At 35.7% G+C, this 24,908-nt stretch overlaps 2 protein-coding genes across 3 annotated transcripts in view; one reads left to right on the top strand and one right to left on the bottom strand.

Annotated features, from left to right (window-relative positions):
- Positions 1-10,334, bottom strand: part of LOC105338068 (COMM domain-containing protein 5) — a 39,479-nt gene extending 29,145 nt beyond the window's left edge. The window contains exons 1-5 of the mRNA XM_034448189.2: positions 10,010-10,334; positions 7,586-7,746; positions 6,956-6,984; positions 6,494-6,544; positions 535-630 (exon numbers count right to left, since the gene is read on the bottom strand). Coding sequence (XP_034304080.1) covers positions 535-630; positions 6,494-6,544; positions 6,956-6,984; positions 7,586-7,746; positions 10,010-10,157 — 485 coding nt within the window. The 5' untranslated portion in view covers positions 10,158-10,334. The remainder of the gene's footprint in view (positions 1-534; positions 631-6,493; positions 6,545-6,955; positions 6,985-7,585; positions 7,747-10,009) is intronic.
- Positions 10,335-13,771: 3,437 nt separating this feature from the next.
- LOC117681859 (mucin-22) overlaps positions 13,772-24,908 on the top strand; it is a 13,509-nt gene continuing 2,372 nt past the window's right edge. Inside the window, exons 1-11 of one of the 2 annotated variants that reach the window (XM_034448187.2) lie at positions 13,772-14,058; positions 14,208-14,231; positions 14,540-14,727; positions 15,838-15,981; positions 16,087-16,249; positions 16,367-16,549; positions 16,751-16,912; positions 17,114-17,197; positions 17,565-17,773; positions 18,037-18,180; positions 18,269-24,869. In XM_034448187.2, the coding sequence (XP_034304078.2) occupies positions 14,010-14,058; positions 14,208-14,231; positions 14,540-14,727; positions 15,838-15,981; positions 16,087-16,249; positions 16,367-16,549; positions 16,751-16,912; positions 17,114-17,197; positions 17,565-17,773; positions 18,037-18,180; positions 18,269-24,869 (7,951 nt within the window). In that variant the 5' untranslated portion in view covers positions 13,772-14,009. The remainder of the gene's footprint in view (positions 14,059-14,207; positions 14,232-14,539; positions 14,728-15,837; positions 15,982-16,086; positions 16,250-16,366; positions 16,550-16,750; positions 16,913-17,113; positions 17,198-17,564; positions 17,774-18,036; positions 18,181-18,268; positions 24,870-24,908) is intronic. The other variant, XM_034448186.2, reaches the window with a different exon arrangement.

Below are 24,908 nucleotides of genomic sequence, written 5' to 3'. Positions count from 1 at the left end.
TTAACCACCTTTCGAAAAACCGGGCCCAGGTGTACATTAACAGTATTTAGTGAATTTTACTTCCTTTTTACAACCAATTTATTAATTTATCAAAAGAAAGATGTAAATATAAACAATTAAATAATTTCTTTTATGATTCATGCGGGTTAAGAAGGTAGCGATCATTGCAGAAAAAGTACATAACCCAAGTTAACGGAGGTTATATATTTTTTCTGCAATGTTGCCACCTTCATTTGGCTTCATATCCTGTACGAATCATCAAAGAAAGCATTTAATGTTTAATTGATGGCCCTGGCCCTTTAAAAAATGGGTTTATTATCCCCTTGATAAATAAGAAGAGGTCCTATACAGTAGTTTTTGTTACAATGTTCTTATAAACCCAAAACACTACAAGAGAATGTATTTTTATCATTAAATCAAAATTTAAATTAATTGCTGGCAAACTTAGAAGAATACTTGCATTTATACAGACAAACATCAATTAAGAGCATACAATGCATTGAGTTGTAGGTTTACACATTCATTACTTTTTACCTGGTTGATATGGCAACATCAACTCTCCATTTTAGTTGATCCAGCTTTGGTAATCGGGGTCGACTGTCTAAGATCTCATTTTCAATACGAGGTCTCCTGAAAGAAGAATAAAGAAGACTACTGTTATTCTGGTTTGAACACCACATGTTTATCTTTAAACAGTCACAGGCAGCATTTTACAAAATAACCTAAAATCTCAACTTCAATAACTTATGACCAAATTCATTGATGTTCACTTTAATAAAATCATAAAATAAAATTTTTGTAGAGCGCCCCATCATTTCTGCATACAAAGTTAACAACTTTAAGCCCAAAAGCACATGTTTATTATGTCTCCCCTTTCAAAGGGGAGACATATTGTTTTTGTCGACTTTCTTATTCTTCTTCTTCTTATTCTTCTTATTCTTCTTATTCTTCATATTCTTCTTATTCTTCTTATTCTTCTTCATCCAAATTTGTCCAAGCCGTAACTTAAATACCCTTTGACATTAAGACTTCAAACTTGGAACATAGGTAGATGGTATTAAGAAGGAGTGCACGCCACCAAAATTTTTGACCTTGACCTATTTTCTTTTTCAAGGTCAAGCGTTTTATAAAAAAATAGAGTTTGGACTATAACACAAGATTCCTTAAACATACAAATTTTTAACTTGTATCATAGATAGATGGTATATAGTCCAGTTCAACCTTACCAAAAATTTTGACCTTGACCTAAAAATTTCATTTCAAGGTCAAATTAGAAAAAACTTCATTGTTCACCTCCTAAATATTCTTTGACAGAAGGACTTCAAACTTTACACAAAGAACAATTATAATACACTGAGGTGTACTATTGATAAACATTTGACCTTGACCTTGTTTTACTCAAGGTCAACTTGAGAAAAAATAATTAAATTTTGTCTGGGTGGTAACTTAGATACCTTTTGACATTAAGACTTCAAACTTGGAACATAGGTAGATGGTATTGAGAAGAAGTGCACGCCATCAAAATTTTTGACCTTGACCTATTATCTTCTTCAAGGTCAAGCGTTTTATAAAATATATAGTCCGGACCATAACACAAGACTCCTCAATCATACAATCTTTTAACTTGTATCATACATAGATGGTATATAGTCCAGTTGAACCTTACCAAAATTTTTGACCTTGACCTAAAAATTTCATTTCAAGGTCAAATTAGAAAAAACTTCATTGTTCACCTCCTAAATATTCTTTGACAGAAGGACTTCAAACTTTACACAAAGAACAATTATAATACACTGAGGTGTACTATTGATAAACATTTGACCTTGACCTTGTTTTACTCAAGGTCAACTTGAGAAAAAATAATTAAATTTTGTCTGGGTGGTAACTTAGATACCTTTTGACATTAAGACTTCAAACTTGGAACATAGGTAGATGGTATTGAGAAGAAGTGCACGCCATCAAAATTTTTGACCTTGACCTATTATCTTCTTCAAGGTCAAGCGTTTTATAAAAAATATAGTCTGGACCATAACACAAGACTCCTCAATCATACAATCTTTTAACTTGTATCATACATAGATGGTATATAGTCCAGTTGAACCTTACCAAAATTTTTGACCTTGACCTAAAAATTTCATTTCAAGGTCAAATTAGAAAAAACTTCATTGTTCACCTCCTAAATATTCTTTGACAGAAGGACTTCAAACTTTACACAAAGAACAATTATAATACACTGAGGTGTACTATTGATAAACATTTGACCTTGACCTTGTTTTACTCAAGGTCAACTTGAGAAAAAATAATTAAATTTTGTCTGGGTGGTAACTTAGATACCTTTTGACATTAAGACTTCAAACTTGGAACATAGGTAGATGGTATTGAGAAGAAGTGCACGCCATCAAAATTTTTGACCTTGACCTATTATCTTCTTCAAGGTCAAGCGTTTTATAAAAAATATAGTCCGGACCATAACACAAGACTCCTCAATCATACAATCTTTTAACTTGTATCATACATAGATGGTATATAGTCCAGTTGAACCTTACCAAAATTTTTGACCTTGACCTAAAAATTTCATTTCAAGGTCAAATTAGAAAAAACTTCATTGTTCACCTCCTAAATATTCTTTGACAGAAGGACTTCAAACTTTACACAAAGAACAATTATAATACACTGAGGTGTACTATTGATAAACATTTGACCTTGACCTTGTTTTACTCAAGGTCAAATTAAGAAAAAATAATAAAATTTTGTCTGGGTGGTAACTTGGATACCTTTTGACATTAAGGCTTCAAACTTGGAACATAGGTAGATGGTATTGAGAAGGAGTGCACGCCTCCATAATTTTTGACCTTGACCAATCTTGTGTCTCAAGTTAATTCATTTTCTAAACTGTATCATATATGGATGATATCTAACATATAGCTGACTTCATTCTTTTTCACTTATTAAATTTGCCCCATATTACAATCCTTGGGGAGAAGGGGAGACATGTGTTTTTTGTATAAAAAAACAATACCCACTAGTTATATTTATGTCACAATGCAACCTATACCCTGTCCAAAGTTTCTGCTTCCACTGCTTTTTGCTCAATAACTTGAAATAGCCATCTATAAACTGATAAATACCTTTGTACCCAAACTATCATTTATCCACTAGAATAAAAAAAGTCCAATCTTTCTGTTTTGAAATGCCCCTCTACTGCTTCAGGTCTCAATACACAACCAAAATAGAAAGTCTACAGGATTTTGCATTGCAAACAATTTGAAAAGTACCCAAATGACAACGTTGAAAAATTGTATGAGCATTTCCAAATGGAAAAAAGACATAAACATTTTCCATTATAAATCTCCATTTGAAATTTGTTTTCATTCATTTTGCATACTACATTATTTGCAGTCCTTTATCAAGTTTGTAGCTTTAGTACTTTTTTGCATTACTCCCACACAAGATATGCACCACTTGTAGATATGTTTACTTGATGTATAAACACACAATAGCTTTTCCAGATCAAAGGTTTTTGGTTTCTTTATTTACCAATTTCTCTATTGTCTATAACCCTTGGCCAGCCTTGCATTCAAGTTGCATTCAAATTTGCTCCTTCACACTTTTGTAAAGAAAATCTCACCAATCACATTTGCTCTTAAAAAATATATTTAGCATGTTCTCATAGCATGATCTTTGTTTTGTTATGAAGTTGTTACAATGTACCTTCGTAAATTAAAGAGTTTTGTTTTTTATTTGGTGAATTCAAAATAATTATTATGTGTGAAAAAAGGAAAAGTTCAAATTCATTTTTATGGCCGCATGGTCAGTTAGTTTTTATCCTACGAGTTTCTGTCAATACAATTTCTCTCAAGCCATAAAGGTTTCAGACTTCTATTAATACATTTTGTTAAAGATTGCAATTGGTACTCCACTCTCTGTGTGTATTCATAAACACTTTAAACCCTGGACAAAAAAAAAAACAAATAAAGATGCAGTACTTGTTCTTTCAGTAACTGGGTAACTTAAGTTGCATTACAAGAGAATAATAAAAGTGTTTTTGTTTTTGAAAATTGTTACAGTTAATTTAAATTATTATTATTGTACCTTACATAAATCATATTCATAACATGTTATGAAAACTATTTAATAAAGGAATGCAATATATAGCTGACAAAAGTGTATAATTTACATCAATAAATGGGAAAGGTTATATATTTCATAACAACGTCTGTATTTTTTTTGCTTAATCATTGTTAATACTGTAATATTAAACAGCTTTTGTAAACACATAGGATATTGCCAGCTTATTTGATAATGTCACAGACCTGCCAGTTTTATAAACAACTTTATTGCTTGTTAGGGCCCCACTCTGTGGTGTCTTATGTCTTACTTTACCCACAGAGTACCTTTGAATTACGGGTTTGCAGTGGCATTGAACCAAGATTCTAAATACATGTACAATGTATAAGGTTAAAATGACATGATCATGATTTATTTTTCCATTTTACAATGCCTAACTAAGATACTAGAATTTCAAATGGTACAATACATCAGCTGAAATCAAAATTGAGATACATACCCAGTAACTCACAAACCCCTTGTTATAAAAACAAAGATCGTGACAGGTTTACTAACATTACAAAGAAATATGAGCTCTGTTTCTCACTTCTAACTTGACAATGGAAAAATTAGATATACTTCAGTTAAGGAGTCTCGGGGGAAAATGTTTCAAACATACGATTTCCTTTAATTTTTTTACAGTGAAATGCCAACTTATGAGAAAACTATGTGCAAAATGTAAAGTAAATTGACCGGATAGTTTATCTGTTTGCCGCGCTCAAATTTTGGTCGAATGTCCGATTCATCATCGACATTCTATATAGGATTATATAGGAAAATGAAAGTTTCCATTTACAGTTTCATATTTAAAAAATTACAAACATACGATTTTCTTTTAATTTTCAGCGATGAAAGGTTATCATATAAGTAAACTTTTTGCCGTAGAAGGATCACGTATATGTTTTTATTTTGCAAATTATAGTTTTGATTTTAATTATTGACGCTGCAATAGAAAGTGCACGACGTTTATTTTTGTCAATTGTTACGTCAGAGTATCAACTGACGTCATCGTAAGACGTTGATTCCGACGACAATAACGTCGATTTTGAAGAAGCGGCGAGATGATTAAAATACTTCTGACATTATTCTAACGATTCTTTACACTAAATATAATTTTTTGATAAGTCATTTTTTTAACATAAAAACGTTACATGATAACCTGTATATTTGAACATTTTACTTTACATTTGCGTTTTACGACAGTAACGCGCAATACCCTGCGCAGAGGGCGCAAAATTTTAAACCCGCTACCCACCTTAAGCATTAACAATGGAAATGTAATACAGAACAAAAAACCTGCAACCACATACTGTGGAATCATTTAATTTCGTGGGGGCCAATTTTCGTGGATTGTGGGTTTTTTGCTTGTTCGTGAGGATCTAATCTGTTGTGGATGAGTCAGTTTTCAGTTTCAGTAGGTAAACCAAACCTTTTATAATTACTTTTCATTGAGGATTTAAATTCGTAGGCGAGAGCTACCCTTGAATACCACGAAAATTGAGCCACCACGAATTCTAATGATTCCACAGTAAACGAAATACTTAGTCGACATGGTTTTACTTGTTCCTATTTACTCAAATACTAGTCTTTGTATTTCAATACCCAGACCTTCCATTGGGTGCTCATTTTACTGGATAATCATTAACATTCCTACTAATTAAAAGCTTCAATATGTATGCATATCGTATTTTAGTACCCTTTGTAGTTAAGAGGTTTTAGTCATTTGACATTATAAATCCATTTCTATCAAGTAGTTTGATTGCCTTGGGATAAGACCCGTACATCAAAGGAATATGTTACATCAATTTCAATGAAATGACATCACAGGATGCCCAAATATTTGGTAGCACAAAGAAAGGGGAGAGTTGGGGTTTTTCTTCAGACCTTTGGGTTGACCCCATAAATGGAAACAACTCTATCCACTTTTTATAAAGTGTGGATTGGTCTATAATTATACCTGTACCTGCATCACACCATTTATAAGTATTAATAATATGCTAGCTCCTACAGATATGTTCTACTCAGCAGCCATCCTCTCCTTAAGCATATACATGTATAATACTTTTGGTTGCTTGTGTTTTAAGGATTATGAGTTGGTTTGTCATTAATAATTACAGTTAACTGGTCAGGTGTGAAAAGAAAAGACATCCCTTTCATTTTCTATACTACTAAAGGTGCGAGACTTTCAATTTGATTAAAATATTTATTTTAAATTTTTGAATATTGATATTTCAATGCCCAAAAAACTTAATTAGTTTAAGTGTGACCAACAGTCAAACAGTAGATCATCTGTGATATCTTATATATAAGATATTAATGTAAACGATCATGTATGTATTGATGCAAGGGGAATAAACCTCAAATCTTGTTTAAGGAGTTATCCTACCTTGCTCCAAATACAACACTTGCTATATCTTCTTGGAATTCAGCTGGTATTCTGAAAATAAAAAGAAGAAAGAGCTCTCACTATTTTCAAGCAAGCTTGTGGTAATATGCGTGGGATAGTGCATGTGTAACTTTGTCAATATGTGCATATACATGAATTATTCTCACTGATCTACATTTCACAAGATGAATCAAAGCTATATTTACCATTAAAGTTATTATGGTACCTTTGTGCTGAGAGAGAGAGAGAGAGAGAGAGAGAGAGAGAGAGAGAATATCAATATCTGAAATCTGAACCATATGCCTTTAATATTGTTAATATAACTGATGAATTAAGCTGCAAGGATTATGAAAAAACCTGACCATGCTTTAAGTATTTCCAATATCATAAATATAAACATTATTTCTAACATGAATGATTCAATCTTAATTGCCAATTTTGGTTTTATAAAATAGGACTTACTGAAGTTCATTCATATCCTCTTTGAACATCTGCAATTAAAAGAAATGGAGATGTAAATGAATGAAAATAAAATTTTAATTTATGTAATTTTAAAACAATTCTAAATAGTTTCATAACTGTATGAAGAATTACAAGTTATTGAACAAACTTTTGTTATCAGACACACATTAGGTTTTATGGGATAAAATTTTTAAAAGACCGTCATATTTGAATCATATGTAAAAATATCAAACAATTGAATATCTCATGTACATGTTTCAGTTTATTAGACTAATTAAGTGGGCAGTCATTATAGTTTTGATTCTTTGCAGTTTTAAAGTTACAGCACATTAAACTACATACAAATTATTTTTCTTCTGTTGAGCAAATGCTACAATAAAAGTGGAAGAATATTTATGAAAACATTGACCACTAAAAAAAGGGGGCATTTGCATTTGACAAACATATTTTTAGGCCAAATTTAGACATTTGGCATCAAACTTCTAAATTATTTCAATTTAGTTATATCATAACTTTTCTGCAAAATGTTATCCACAGTTGATGCTTCAGATGATGTTACTAACAACTTAACATTAACAAAATATACGTGGTTTTCCTCCTTTGCGAAAACTCACCTATCTGGGTTCTTACCTCTGGTTTTAGAGATGTAAGGGGTAGTCTAATTGCACGTCTCAGCAGGGAGAATAATCCCGAGTATATGACAGTGAGAGTATCCTCAGTCAGAGTTTCACTGCTAATTTTTTTAAATTGTTCAGGGCTCACTGGTTTGCCTTCCATGGATGATACAATCACTGAAAATTACCCCGATATTTAAAGAGTTATATTTTAAAAATATCTATAAACATGTATATGTCACAGTTTTTGTGATTGAACACTAGATCAAAACTTGTTTAAAAACTTTATTGATGACATCTTATCTGTGACATAAGGTGAACAGTAACTGCTTACTAGAACAGATAATGATAAAAATAGGAATTCAATTAAATCTTAGATTTGGGCTAGGATGTCTTTGTGAAGAGGTAAGTCTTTTTGAACAATATTATCCCAGAGTGATGAAACTGGTACCATACATGGACAAACTTAATCCGACTAATTTTACTAACACATGCTTACACTGACATAACTACTTAATACAAAAGAAATGTATTTTATACATAATTGATATGCTTTGCATCAAAAGAATTTTTTAAAAAAGAATCAATTAGATTTCTCTCCTTACTGATTTTAGAGTTAGATGAAAGCTTTATATCAGGTCCAGTACAATCTCCAGATTTAGCTATATAGCTTGAATAAGCTAAATAGCTTTATCAAGCTATTCAGATTAGCTTCATTTAGCTATTTTGTCAAACATTTTTCTTAAATTTGTAATTTTATCAGTATGTATAAAAAATCGCACTTTAGTTCAGTGATAGTTTTTAACTTTGAACCGTTCTGTGAACAATGCATGTAAAGATTACTCATCAATTTGCGTCTCCTTAAGAGACTTTGCACTAAAAGTTTCGGGCAACTGATTCATGACCACACAGTTTACTTCTTGAATGAAATATAAAGGAGGTCAGTTATGGTAAACAAGATAATCATGATAATTGATTGGTATTAATTTATCACAATGAGAAGAAATCATACTTATCCACGCCTCATTACACACAAAATGGTAAACAGTTACCCAAACAATGGAAATATATTTTTTGCTTACGCCTGTAACTATCTTTAATTGAATTACAGTGAAGTCGTACCCAAACCCACTCGCACCCAAACAAACTCGTACTCAAATGGTCCGGTCGTACCCAAAACTGAGTGGTTCACTCGCACCCAAATATTTGAGTACGACTTCACTAGTCAACTCGTACCCACGGTATTTTTTGGCGTTTGCTTTAAACTTTATTGTTTTGTATTAGATGCATGTCTGTAGCTCTAATTCGGAAAAAATTTTCCATCCGCATTTGTTCAGATCGGGAGCTACCGACATGCAGCTAGTTTTGTATGTTACTTAAACAGTTATATACTTCAATAATACGCTCACATGTGTATTTGTTGTAGTTCTATGTTTAAAAAGGATTTTGGACTATTTCTCTTAAACATATAATATGACAGCTAGTTTTGTATGTACTTAAACAGTTATATACTTCAGTAATACGCTCACATGTGTATTTGTTGTAGTTCTATGTCATATACATATAATGTTTAATAATAAAAACTTCCAAAAGTGATGAAAATGTGTTTTTCTTCTTAATTTCTTCTTAATTATGAGCAGCATGTTTATTTTGTGCTGACAAACTCATTGGTTGATCGGTTGAACGGAATCACATAAAGCAATTAATTTTAATTGATGATAGTTAACCTGCTCATAATCATTCTTTGATCCGTCCGCATCAGAACTAGATTGTACTAGATTTTTATAACAAATTCTTTCAAATTAGTTATACAATTTGCATATTAATGTTATCGATAATATACAAGACATAACAACATACGAATAAAAGCCATTCATTTTATTTTCTTATAATAAATATAGATCTGCCCGTATTCAAATACACTGAGATCTAGGGATGTTTGTATATACATAAATTTGTTAAATAAAACATAACTAAAAAACATAACATAAAATATGAATGAAAACTATTGTATTTTATTTTCTTAGTATAAATATATTTTTTCCCGTGGGTACGAGTTCACTAGTGAAGTCGTACTCAAATATTTGGGTGCGAGTGAACCACTCAGTTTTGGGTACGACCGGACCATTTGAGTACGAGTTTGTTTGGGTGCGAGTCGGGTTGGGTACGACTTCACTTGATTCCCTTTAATTGTGGTCAAGTTTATAATGGTCAGTTGTGCAAATATAAGTAGCAAGTTAATTGCGATTTTTTGTTCATTTCTTACAATAAATATTTTCTTCAAAAACTGCACATAAATAGCTTTATCAAGCTATTTTGAATTGCTTAATAAAGCTATTTAGCTTATTCAAGCTAAATCTGGAGATTGTACTGGACCTGTATATTGAATGATGTGTTGTTCATTTAATCGACTTGAAAAATATTCAAATAAAACACTTGCATTGCAAAATTTTCCCGACTGTTTGTTTGTCACATTTTGACAATGGTTTGATGAGGATGCTGATCTCTGGTGGCACTCGACCTCCGAAAAAAGGGGTCCTATCCGAGTGGACACTCCCACCTGAACCGGTCACTTGTATAATTGACATTCTCGCTTGCTTGATTGCTGCCAACTCAGTCTACCATATTTGAAATTGCTGTGATAAAAGCATGGACAAAGTCAATAGAAAAATATGCAGACACAATGTTTTGCAACGGAAAGTCACTGCTAAAAAGGAGTCCTGGTCAGCTGCCTCCTGTACCGGAAGTAAACAAAGGGGGTAGTAAGGTAAGTCGTACGATTTATTTTCGTAGATATTTTACATGTGCTCGGAATAGTATACTTCAACGCAAAATATGGAAGAAAAATTATCCCACCCTTATTTTCAAATGTAAAATAATAGGTAAATGTGTGTTTTTCTGCATATCACGATATCTGGAACCAGTAATTGTATCACATATTATATCACATATCGTATTTATAACAAAAAAATTATTTCTATATAAATTATTAAATCGATTAGCGCCCATACCATAGAAAATATGAAAATGTTTCATTAATCAGATATAAGAAAATGCTTACCGATAGATAATGTTACAAATATATTAATACTATAATTATTACATTCGTCACATCATAATTACAAATATGGTACCATGTGTAGATCTTTAAAAAAAGGGGGGGGGGGGCGGACCCCACTTGGAAGTACCATATTCATGCAATTCATACTTGGTAAAAGTCGTCAGTAAATATACCTTATGCAGTAGACACCCATCCCCCAGGAAACAATAACATAGCTTCCTCGTCTGCGCCCTTCCTAAATCCTTCATCTGTGCCTGAACAAAATTCTGCTTAGAACGGACATGTAACATTATTCTTTATCTATCAGTCCCCTTCTTAAAGAAAATGTAACCTTGATAACACGTGGCTGGAAAATAATTCAAGGTAGAAACATGTATTTCGTGTGAAATTACGGATAATATTCTGAACAATTTTATTAGATTTATTGAACAATATTAAGGTACTTCACTACACCTAGACTTATACTTTTTGAGACACTACGTCACAAGATGGCGATTTAAATGTTTTGTTAAACTGTTTGTATCAATCGATTAAGATGTATATCATCATAGCTCAGTGGTTAAAGTATCTGGCTTGTGAACCGCAGGTCATGATTTCGAATCCACCTGGCGCTTTTATTTGTTCATGTTTACTGAATGAAATTTTTGAAAATATCATTTTTATCTAAAATTGCACATTTTTTCGCCTATTTGACATACCCCGGTATACACTTCTTATCCATCATGCTTTCTATCATAATCAAGTAATTTTCTGCTGATTTGAGAAACTATTTCAAGGTGTAGTGAGGCACCTTACAGTGGCGTCGGAAGCAAATTGAAACTGGGGGGGGGGGGGGGGGGGCTAAACTAATCCTCAGAAATCTTGAAAGCACACAAAAAAACCCGAATTCCCAAAATCATGAAAATCCTAATCTTTGGGGGGGGGGGGGGGGGATGGGTAGTATACCTATTGTTCCATAAATAATTCTTACCTACCAAAATTTTTTAAGCCCCCCCCCCCAGCCCTCCCGGTTCCGACGCTTATGCCTTAAATGGTCACAGCGATTAACTACTAGTAATTGTTCTCAGCGTGTAAAAATATAGATAAAAAATGACCCCATACAACTGGAATTGTGCCCATATTTACTACTCAAACAACATTAAGCCAGTTTCGTAAATATGTTCGATTGGATTTTTTTTTAAATGACGGATATCCGTCCCTCCCATCTGTTATCTTTTAAACACTGTTTTTCTGAATAAATTTTTTGCCGGGCGATTTCAGTGCACCAGCGTGCACCTTTTCATCAATATGTTATTGATGCAAACATACTCTCAATTCCTCATTTTTCACCTTTATTTTACACACATAGCTGCATTTCCATGCATTAACTCTGTCGAAACTAGGTGTTGGTTGCCAAATTGACTGTTGTTTGATCAAGTTATTGCATCGGGGGCTTTATTTGGGATTAAAGGCACAGTCTGACTGATGCTTGTTTGAACATTCTTATTTGGTTTGTCGTGTGTAGCGAAATTGGAAAAGAGTCAGCGATAAAAATGTCATAGAATATCTTTTCAATGTTTACTATACTTAGCTAATGGAGTTTTCCGGATTCTTAGGCGAGACATCTGGGTTCTTGCCACCTTTATGTTACTTTTTAGATTCGTATTCCTTAAAGAGTTAGTAATTAACAACAGCTGTACATGTTGTCGCATCTAAACTATGTTTTCAGGTCACAAAGAGGTCCCAAAGTCCACGGTTGTAATACCCAAAAACCTAGTAAGCAAACCCGTGACCAACCCCTGTTTTCTTTGGAACCCCTTTCCAATAGCAATGAAAATCAGAGGGGGATTCAATAAACAATTCGCAGGTATAATGTATTGAAACCCCTCTCCAATAGAAAATAAAAACAGTCTCTATCCACTCGGCTTTGAATTGTATTGAACATAAATAAATAAATCAAAAGGATCAGAAACAAGTTATTGCAACTTACGAATTGTTGTAAAAATATCAAGTGATTATCAAAGATAGAGAGTGCAATAGTTATACATGTACTTTATTCCAATAACGAATTTATGAGTAGCATCAAAACTACTGTAAAAATATTTAGCATTACCATTAAAATAATTGGTGCTTTATTAACAGTTTCAAGAATAACTTCAGACAGATGAGGTTCCTCAAGAGAACGCGAGATAGAGCTGCAGCAGACTAAATTTTTTTCTGCATCGTCATTTCTGCAGCTACAAACACCATTATTATTACAAACTCGTGTCTGCATCTTTTAAATTTGTATGTCATTTATATCTAAGCCTGATTTTATCTACCCATAAGATAGATATTAGCAATATCGATTGCTAATTTTTTCAGGTATTTCATTCTTTAATGTGATTGTTTATACCAAGGATTTCTGAAAGTAATTTATTTTGTGGACACTGTAAGTCGTAAATATTTTATAAGAATTCAGTAAAATGTCAATTCATTTTTTTATGAATGAAAAAAAAGTACATGTACGACATTTGTATTCGTTTTTCAAAACAAAATTAACCTAGAGAAACTCTCGAATAATTAAAAGCTTGATATCCAATAATCGGGTATTTTGCCATGCAGTTTATTAAGATTTTTCAAATTTATGAAATATAATTAAAAATTAAAAATATTTTTATAATTTATCATTATAATGCGTATAATAAAATAATACCAATAGAGAAATAGCAGATAAGGGAAAGCTTAGATATACTGAGTATACAGGTGTTAAAGTACTAGCTAGAAAGTCATTGTCGGATTCCTTCGATTAGTTTACATGTGTACATCGGCGCGTCTAAACGTAGTGCGTTTCTGACAATAATTAGAGACAAGCTGAATAATATTTTACAAATTTGATTTTTCTTCTAAAACTCTAAAAAAGAAATATTTATTTCGTTGTGTAGGACCTGAAAACAATCCAAAAATAGAAGAAAGAAAATAACAAAATGCCATTGTTTTCATCTACCCCCAAATAATATTTTCGGTCAAATAATCATTATGTTCCTAAATAAAAGATAATTAAATAAGATTTATTTTATATTTCATATATCTTTCATCACGTTTTACAATGATTCAAACAACATGGCAATTTGTTTGGTTGAAAGTGAGATGCAATTCGCCCATTTCCAAATCAAGCTGAAAATAGATAGTTTAATAATTACACAAAGCCGAATAAACTATCGTTATCTTACCCCTAAACAAACAGGGCTACCTCCATGGCAGAAGAGACGATTGTGTATTTAAGCCTTATTGTCAGGGTGATTAAGGACTCCCCTCCCGAGGATACACAAAATTGTTCTCCCCCTCATAAGCCGTCTCATAGGTCCAGTTGAGTGTCACTATGTGATTGAGCAGTTGATCCCTTTGTTCCAAGACCACTATGATGCACGGACTTTACCTACATTTTTTTCTTTTCTGTTTCTATGGAGGTACATATAATTCTATTTTCTCTCTTTTTTTTAAGTATCTCTTTTTTTATCTCGTTTAATTGTCGCAAATTCTGAATACATGTATCTTTATTTTAGATGCACTGGATTTAACATTATTTTTTATTGTTCTTTGGTTAATCATATTTCAGGTATTACATACGTGGAAAGCACAGGTAGGCAATTACTGGTCTATGAACATGTATTGGGGAAAGCTCGTTTTTTAGTCTTATTTTTGAAACATATAGTAATTAAATTAAAGAAATTTAAATAATTCGGAACTAATAATATCAGAGATGTAACCTATTTGCGAAAAGTATACAATGTTTAAAAAAGAAATGCATGCTGTATTGCTTTGTTTTTGTTCAAGGTATAACTTTAATAATAATTTAAAAAACCAACATATTGAATAACAATTAAAGATAAAGTATTTTTTATTTGAAACTGAAAAGTTAATCTTTTTCTGCTGATTTGATTTCTGCAGAAATATGCAAACAACCAATAGCTAAAAGCAGCAACTTGACTGCTTCAAGTGAATATGGGAAAAAAGACGCCACCCACATGTACGGAGCGGAGAGGGGTTACCTCGATACAAAGGAAGAGGTTATCAATGGTGTAACGGAAATAGGGGGATGGGCGGCGGCCACCAACGACCAGAATCAGTTTATACAGGTAGGATTAAAAAAATGTTCAGAGAACACTGGAGTAAGTGAAGATCCTTGTACGACACCCATGGACATTTGGGTATTCTGACGAACTAGTCTTTCGAGCTTCGCAGAATTTTATTACTTGATCAACAAACTACATACCCAAGTGGAATTTTTATACCTTCCATGTTGAAATATTAATTTAATATACATGATATTTACATGAGAGAGGGGGCATAAGTATTTCTTTGTTCCTTTTCCCTTCCCTTTACCAATTTCCATGGTGTACTAATGGAACTTTTGTTTTACTTTTGGAGTACAGTAGTGTAAAATGAAATTACAGCGGAATCAAACGTACCATCACACACCCAAAAGAAACGATTTCCCCTTAAAACAATTCTAATCAAAGTACTGAAGTATTGACGGGAGTTGATTTTATCAATGATATGTAATTTTGCATGCATGGCAAGTAAATTCCTATAAGTATTTGTATTACGCACATTTTTTATAATATGAATTCTTCTACAGAAAATTCGTGAAAATCCAATATCAATCATGTTGTGTAATATTAAAAAAAATTAGTCCATCAAACTGCGTATCAGTAATTAATCGAAATTGTTATGGATCCAAGCTAAATTAGGCTCTAGTCTCGTTCAACCAGACTCTCAGCTGTATCCGTTAATCTCCGACAAGCAAGAGAGACTCTCTGCTTGTCAGATTTACGGAGACAGCCGAGCGTCTGGTTGGAACTCTGGCGTAGGAATACATAAAATGTACGACTTCAAAAAATATCAAAATTGTTCGTACCATTTAAAATCTGACAATTTACAAGGTATCTATAAATTATTTTCCTTGAAAAACAATGCTTAAGAACTCATTACATCGAATATATTCATTAGAACTAAATGTTGTCAGCGGTGTTGATTTGTGCTTAGGTCCAAACACTGTTTCACTTTTGGTTTGCCTGAGTAACTGCATAGGAGAGTTGATTAAAATCAACTCCCAAAAATCACTCGTGCCCATGACGATGTTTCTTTGTCTGGCGATGTCTTCACCCCGTACATTGCGTATTAAAACAATCTCAGCTATTTGAAAGACACGGATGTGTTTTTACATACATGTATTAAAATTTTAGGCGACGTTTTCTCGACCCCATTTGATCCGTGATATCATTACTCAAGGACGGCACGGATGCTGCTCACAATGGGTGACGTCATACAGCCTGCAGTACAGTTACGACTGCAAGCAATGGAAGACGGTTGGCGGAGTGAATGCCACGGTAAACCAGTCAACATTGTACTTCACAAATATTCTCTCCTTAAAACACCAATTAATGCCACAAAGACTTAATTAAACATATACAGCTCCTCAAAATTCTTTATAGATCTTTAAAGGAAATGCCGATGAAGATAGCAAAGTAACAAACAAACTGTCTTGTCCTATTTGGGCAAGATGCGTCCGAGTTGTCCCCAAAACATGGAATAGCCACATTGCTATGAGACTTGAGTTTTTGGGATGTCCAATCAAAATGCCAGGAGCCCCTACAAGTAAGAACATTGTCAGGAATGGTATACAGCCACATGTACTCATTGTGACGTTGTGTTGAACTTCGTCCGATCAAATTCCTATAACTTGCTCTTACCGCAATTTACATAATTTGAAAGGTTCCTCCTCTACAGCTGTAAACAGTTCACCACCATCCACAACTCTACCCGTAACGACAGTCCACCTGCCGACAGGTGTGGCTTCTAACTATAACCCCTTGGACCCCGTGGACTGTAAACGCTCCCTGCTGGCCTACAACTGTAGTATCCCCCTCATTCGCCAGCACTGCAAGCATTCTTGTGGTATATTATTGTTTATTTTGTAAATACTTTTAGTCTGCTATGTGTTTTAAGTCTTTAATAAATGTTAAATATTATATATGCGCAAAGGCTTGGTCGCAAAAAGAAGTCGCGGTGAATCACTTTAATACTAATCGAAAAGAAAAAAAAAAGATTTCATATTTTTTTACTGGAATAAAAGTACAGTTAATCCTGCATTTACAGGTAACTCTTCTACAAATGCTTCCACTACAATCACTGTCTCGGCGACAACAGTAAATCAAAACTCGGCATCAACCGTAAGTGCAAGCAACGCGACCCAGCTAACAGCAACAACCAGTGGCGCAAACAACGCAACATCTCCGCTAGCAACAACTAGTCAACAAGGTTAACCATCCTGTCTGAAAATGTTTATGTAGAGTAAAATCTCAGAACAGTGCTTAGCGATTTGTTTGGTATTAAACACCATTCCACGATGATTCATTACTAGAAATAATCAACATTACTTAGCTAAAATATATTTGATATATGATATAGAGAACTCCAAAAATGGTTTAAAAATTAATTACTGTCGTCTTATACTTGAAGGAAATTCCCAAACATCGGCAACTCAGTCATCGTCCTCTGGATCTACTAATGCCACCCAGAGCATCCGCCTGCCTTCCACCCCACGTAAGGAAGCCTTGAATTGATTTCATTTAGCACCAAAATAAAGGATGTTTACTTGTATAATGAAAATCTACATCTGAATACATTTTAATATTACATAAGACTATCTAGCTCTATATTTTTAAGGTTAATTGGTAAACATGTACTTGTAAATTGTTTTCGTGTTGATATACTTCAGTTCTTACATAATATATTATGGCATTGTTTTGACGTTCAGGTAGAATACCAATAAGATATTACAATTTTCACAAAATGTTCACGATTGTCTTTAAATGATTTGTTTGTTACAGTGATGTTTTGAAAACAATTATCTACATAATAATTGATGGTGCTAGTTGCATAACAAATGACAATTATTATTTGTTTTAAGCTCCCTGTGATGAATACCTCGTCTCTGGAACCAATCCTGTGCCAGATAGCCACATTACTGCTTCAAGTGAGTATGGAACACACGATCCGAAACACGACTATAGCGCGGCAAGAGCCCGGATTAACAATACCGAAACCAAGAACTCCCAGGGGGTGACGCAGATGGGGGCATGGACAGCAGATATTTTGGACAAGAACCAATACATACGGGTAAATAGGAGTATTATTGTTTTATCGGGGACAATATATTGTATTTGGGATGTCTTAAACCCTATTCCCGCTTACTTTAAAGCAGTAATAGAAAAGGAAACAAATAAAACGAAAAACAAGAATTACTCGGTATTGTTAACAAAATAGAACAATACTAGTACGTACATCTTGTATATTAATATTGTTTAAAAAATGATTTGATAATTATAAATAAGATCAGTGTTGTTGTGGACCCTTATTCAAGCCATTCCATTAATTTACAGGTGGAGCTGAACCAGCTGAGCACAATCAAGGCCATTGTGACGAAAGGACGAGATGGCTGCTGCAAGCAGTGGGTGACAAAGTACGTTATGATGTATAGCACAGACGGAAAGCATTGGCAGGAATACGGCTCCAATCCAGCACATGTGAGGTCTTACACAGAAAAGTTTACTGATTTAACTTCAGGTCAATATCATATACAAAAGTAAATTTTAAAATACCCATCCATTTCAGGTTTTTAAGGGCAATTCAGATGAAAATTCACCAGAAATCAATACACTGTCAACCCCAATTCAAGCAAAATATGTAATGATACATCCATTAGAATGGAACCATCACATAGCAATGAGGTTTGACTTGATTGGATGTCCTATTGTTCAACAAACATCACCAGGTGTTGCACAAAGCACTATCGTCTCTACAACATCAACCGTACAACCAACAGGCTCATCTTTAGCAACAACACAAACATCTCAAACAACAGGATCTACAACAGCAACCTCACAGACTGGATCAACGATAACAACACAAACCACAGGATCTACATCCGTATCCTTAAAAACAACTAAAACCTCTCCTTCAACCTTATCCTCACAAACATCTGGATCCTCTGCTTCAATACAAAGCACAGGGCCAACAACATCTTCACAAACATCTGGAATGTCTCAATCAACACAAACAACAGGATCTACATCAACTACATCAACATCTCTGCAAACAACTGGGACCTCTGCTTCAGCACAAAGCACAGGGTCAACAACAACATCTTCCAAAATGACTGGAACCTCTCAATCAACACAAACCACAGGGTCTACAACATTCTCACAAACAACTGGAACATCTCCTTCAACACAAAACACAGGCTCTACAACATCTTCACAAACATCTGGAACCTCTAAATCAACACAAAGTACAGGACCTTCAACAACATCCTCACAAACAACTGGAACATCTCCTTCAACCCAAACCACAGGCTCTACAACAACATCCTCACAAACAACTGGAACATCTCTTTCAACTCCAACATCAGGGTCATCAACCATATCATCCAAAACCACTGGATTGTCTGCTTCAACACAAAGCACAGGATTTACATTAACATCTTCACAAATGACTGGAACATCTCCTTCAACCTCACCTACAGGCTCTACAACAACATCATCAATAACAAGTGGAACATCTCCTTCCACCTCAACCACAGGGTCATCAACCACACCTTCACAAACAACTGGATCGTCTGCTTCAACACAAACTACAGGATCTACACCAACATCTACACAAACAACTGGTTCATCTTCTTCAACCTTAACCACAGGGTCATCAACAACATCTTCACAAACAACTGGAACATTTTCTTCAACTCCAATAACAGGGTCTACAACAACATCCTCACAAACAAGTGGAACATCTCCTTCCACCTCAACCACAGGGTCATCAACCACACCTTCACAAACAAATGGATCATCTGCTTCAACACAAACGACAGGATCTACACCAACATCTACACAAACAACTGGATCATCTTCTTCAACCTTAACCACAGGGTCATCAACAACATCTTCACAAACAAGTGGAACATCTCCTTCCACCTCAACCACAGGGTCATCAACAACACCTTCACAAACAACTGGATCGTCTGCTTCAACACAAAGCAAAGGGTCTACAACAACATTCTTACATATGACTGGAACATCTCCTTTAATCTCAACTACAGGGTCATCAACCACATCTTTACAAACCACTGGATTGTCTGCTTCAACACAAACTACAGGATCTACAACAACATCTTCCCAAACAACTGTTACATCTCCTTCAACCTCAACAACAGGATCTACAACAACATCATCACAAACAACAGGAACATCTTTTCCAACCTCAACAACAGCGTCATCAACAACATCCTCACAAACAACTGGAACATCTTTAACCTCAACCACAGGGTCATCAACAACATCTTCACAAACGACTGGATCATCTGCTTCAAAACAAACTACAGGGTCTACATCAACATCTACACAAACAACTGGAACTTCTCCTTCAACACGAGCCACAGGGTCTACAACAACATCCGCACAAACAACTGGAACACCTCCTTCAACCTCAACTACAGGGTCATCAACAACATCCTTGCAAACAACTGGAACATCTCCTTCAACCTCAACTACAGGGTCATCAACTACATCTTCACAAATGACTGGATCATCTGCTTCAACCCAAACCACAGGGTCTACAACAACATCCGCACAAACAACTGGAACATCTCCTTCAACCTCAACTACAGGATCATCAACCACATCTTCCCAAACAACTGGATCAACTGCTTTGAAACAAACTACAGGATCTACAACAACATCTTCACAAACAACTGGAACATCTTCTTCAACCCCAACCACAAGGTCTACAACAACATCCTCACAAACAACCAGAACATCTCCTTCAACCTCAAACACAGGGTCATCAACATCTGCTTCAACACATCCTACAGCATCTACAACAACATCTTCCCAAACAACTGTAACATCTCCTTCAACCCCTAACACAGGGTCTACAACATTCTCACAAACGACTGGAACATCTCCTTCAACCTCAACTACAGGGTCATCAACAACATCTTCCCAAACAACTGTTACATCTCCTTCAACACCAACCACAGGTTTATCAACAACATCTTCACAAACGTCTGGATCATCTGCTTCAACACAAACTACAGGATCTACAACAACATCTTCCCAAACCACTGGAACATCTCCTTCAACCCCAAGCACAGGGTCTACAACAATATCCTCACAAACAACTGGAACATCTCCTTCAACCCCAACCACTGGGTCATCAACAACATCCTCACAAACCACTGGAACATCTTCAACTCCAACCACTGGATCATCAACAATATCCTCACAAACAACTGGAACATCTCCTTCAACACCAACTACAGGGTCTTCAACAGCATCCTCACAAACAACTGGAACATCTTCAACCCCAACCACTGGGTCATCAACAACATCCTCACAAACCACTGGAACTTCTCCTTCAACCTCATCTACAGGGTCATCAACCACATCTTTACAAACCACTGGATTGTCAGCTTCAACACAAACTACAGGTTCTTCAACAACATCTTCCCGAACAACTGCTACATCTCCTTCAACTTCAACCACAGGGTCTACAACAACATCTTCTCAAACAACTGCAACATCTTCAACCCCAACCACAGGGTCATCAACTACATCTTCACAAATGACTGGATCATCTGCTTTAACACAAACTACGGGATCTGCTACAACATCTACACCAACTACTGGAACATCCCCTTCAACCCCAACAACAGGGTCTACAACAACATCTACACAAACGACTGGAACTTCTCCCTCAACCTCAACTACAGGGTCGTCAACAACATCTACACAAATGACTGGAACTTCTCCTTCAACTTCAACTACAGGGTCATCAACAACATCTTCCCAAACAACTAAAACACCTTTAACCTCAACCACAGGGTCATCAGCAACATCTTCACAAACAACTGGAACATCTACTTCAATTCCAACCACAGGCTATACAACAACGTCTACACAAACAACTGGAACATCTCCTTCAACCCCAACTACAGGGTCTACAACAACATCTACACAAACAACTGGAACATCTCCTTCAACCCCAACCACAGGATCATCAACAACATCTTCCCAAACCACTGGAACATCTCCTTCAACCCAAACCCCAAGGTCTACAACAACATCTTCCCAAACAACTGTTACATCTTCTTCAACCCCAACCACAGGGTCTACAACAACATCCTCACAAACGACTGGAACATCTCCTTCAATCTCAACTACAGGATCATCAACAACATCTTCTCAAACAACTGCAACATCTTCAACCCCAACCACAGGGTCATCAACAACATCTTCACAAACAACTGGATCATCTGCTTCAACACAAACTACAGGATCTACAACAACATCTACACAAACAACTGGAACATCCCCTACAACCCCAACCACAGGGTCATCAACAACATCTCGACAAACAACCAAATTATCTTCAACCCCAACTACAGGATCTACAACAACATCTTCACAAACGACTGGATCATCTGCTTCAACTCAAACTACAGTGTCTACATCAAAATCTACACAAACAACTGGAAGTTCTTCTTCAACCCCAACCACAGGGTCTACAACAACATCTGCCCAAACAAGTGGAACATCTCCTTCAACCTCAACTACAGGGTCATCAACAACATCTTCACAAACAACTAAAACACCTTTAACCTCAACCACAGGGTCATCAACAACATCTTCACAAACGACTGGATCATCTATTTCAACACAAACTACAGGATCTACAACGTCTACACAAATGACTGGAACATCTCCTTCAACCCCAACCACAGGATCTACAACAACATCTTCACAAACAACTGGAACATCTTCTACCTCAACTACAGGGTCATCAACTACAGCTTCACAAACAACTGGAACATCTACTTCAACTCCAACCACAGGGTCTACAACAACGTCTACACAAACGACTGGAACATCTCCTTCAACCCCAACCACAGGGTCATCAACAACGTCTTCCCAAACCACTGGAACATCTCCTTCAACCCAAACCACAAGGTCTACAACAACATCTTCCCAAACAACTGTTACATCTTCTTCAACCCCAACCACAGGGTCTACAACAACATCCTCACAAACAACTGTTACATCTCCTTCAACCCCAACCACAGGGTCTACAACAACATCCTCACAAACGACTGGAACATCTCCTTCAACCTCAACTACAGGATCATCAACAACATTTTCTCAAACAACTGCAACATCTTCAACCCCAACCACAGGGTCATCAACAACATCTTCTCAAACGATAGGATCATCTGCTTCAACACAAACTACAGGATCTACAACAACGTCTACACAAATGACTGGAACATCTCCTTCAACCCAAACCACAGGATCTACAACAACATCTTCCCAAACAACTGGAACATCTTCTACCTCAACTACAGTGTCATCAACTACATCTTCACAAACGACTGGAACATCTCTTTCAACCCCAACCACAGGGTCTATGACAACATCTACACAAACGACTGGAACATCTCCTTCAACCCAAACTACAGGGTCTACAACAACATCTACACAAACAACTGGAACATCATCTTCAACCCCACCCACAGGATCATCACCAACATCTTCCCAAACCACTAGAACATCTCCTTCAACCCAAACCACAAGGTCTACAACAACATCTTCCCAAACAACTGTTACATCTCTTTCAACCCCAACCACAGGGTCTACAACAACATCCTCACAAACGACTGGAACACCTCCTTCAACTTCAACTACAGGATCATCAACAACATCTTCTCAAACAACTGCAACATCTTCAACCCCAACCACAGGGTCATCAACAACATCTTCACAAATGACTGGATCATCTGCTTCAACTCAAACTACAGTGTCTACATCAACATCTACACAAACAACTGGAACTTCTCCTTCAACCCCAGGATCTACAACAACATCCGCCCAAACAAGTGGAACATCTCCTTCAACCTCAACTACAGGGTTATCAACAACATCTTCCCAAACAACTGTAACATCTCTTTCAACCCAAACCACAGGGTCATCAACAACATCTTCTCAAACCACTGGAATATCTCCTTCAACCCAAACCACGGGGTCTACAACAACTTCTACACAAACAAGTGGAACATCTCCTTCAACCAAAACCACAAGGTCTACAACAACATCTTCCCAAACAACTGTAACATCTCTTTCAACCCCAACCACAGGGTCGTCAACAACATCTACACAAACGGCTGGATCATCTGCTTCAACCTCAACTACAGGGTCATCAACAAAGTCCCCACAAACAAATGGAACATCTCCTACGACCCCAACCACAGGGTCATCAACTACATCTTCACAAACGACTGGATCATCTGCTGTAACACAAACTACAGGATCAACAACAATATCTACACAAACAACTGGAACATCCCCTATAACCTTAACCACAGGGTCATCAACATTATCTTCCCAAACAACTGTTACATCTCCTTTGATCTCAACCACACGGTCGTCAACAACATCTACACAAACGACTGGATCATCTGCTTCAACACAAACTACAGGTTCTACAACAACATCTACACAAACAACTGGAACATCCCCTACAACCTCAACCACAGGATCTACAACAATATCTTCCCAAACATCTGGAACCTCTCCATCAACCCAAACCACGGGGTCATCAACCCCATCTTCACAAACAACTGGATCCTCTGCTTCACAAAAAACCAAAGGGTCAACAACAACACTCTCACAAACATCTGGAACCTCTCAATCAACACAAACAACAGGGTCAACAAGGTCCTCACAAACATCCGGAATGTCTTCAACCCCAACCACAAGGTTATCAACCACATTGTCACAAACATCTGGAACCTCTCCATCAACACAAACCACAGGGTCCTCAACCACATCTTCACAAACAACAGGAACCTCTCCTTCAACACAAACCACAGGATCTACAACACACTCACAAACGTCTGGAACCTCGCCTTTAACACAAACTACAGGATTTACAACATCCCCACAAACTGGGACTTCTTTTTCAACACTAACCACAGGATCTTCAACAGCAACAACACCACAAACCACAGGAACTATTACATCCAGTAATTTTGTAACAAATAGTTCTACTACCATTTCAACAATAGCTCCATTGTACAATTCAAAAGATCCAATTGACTGCAAACGAGCAATAGCTTCATTTGGATGTTCTCAACCAATTTTAATAACTCACTGTCCATTGACCTGTGGTAATTAACTTTCTTCATACCAATTTTTTTTTAGTAACA

Source organism: Magallana gigas, chromosome 2 (assembly GCF_963853765.1).
Source record: "Magallana gigas chromosome 2, xbMagGiga1.1, whole genome shotgun sequence".
In the NCBI taxonomy this organism is placed as follows: Eukaryota; Metazoa; Mollusca; class Bivalvia; order Ostreida; family Ostreidae; genus Magallana; species Magallana gigas.
The sequence above is the reverse complement of the archived record's forward strand: the minus strand, read 5'-3'. Positions and strand labels throughout refer to the sequence as shown.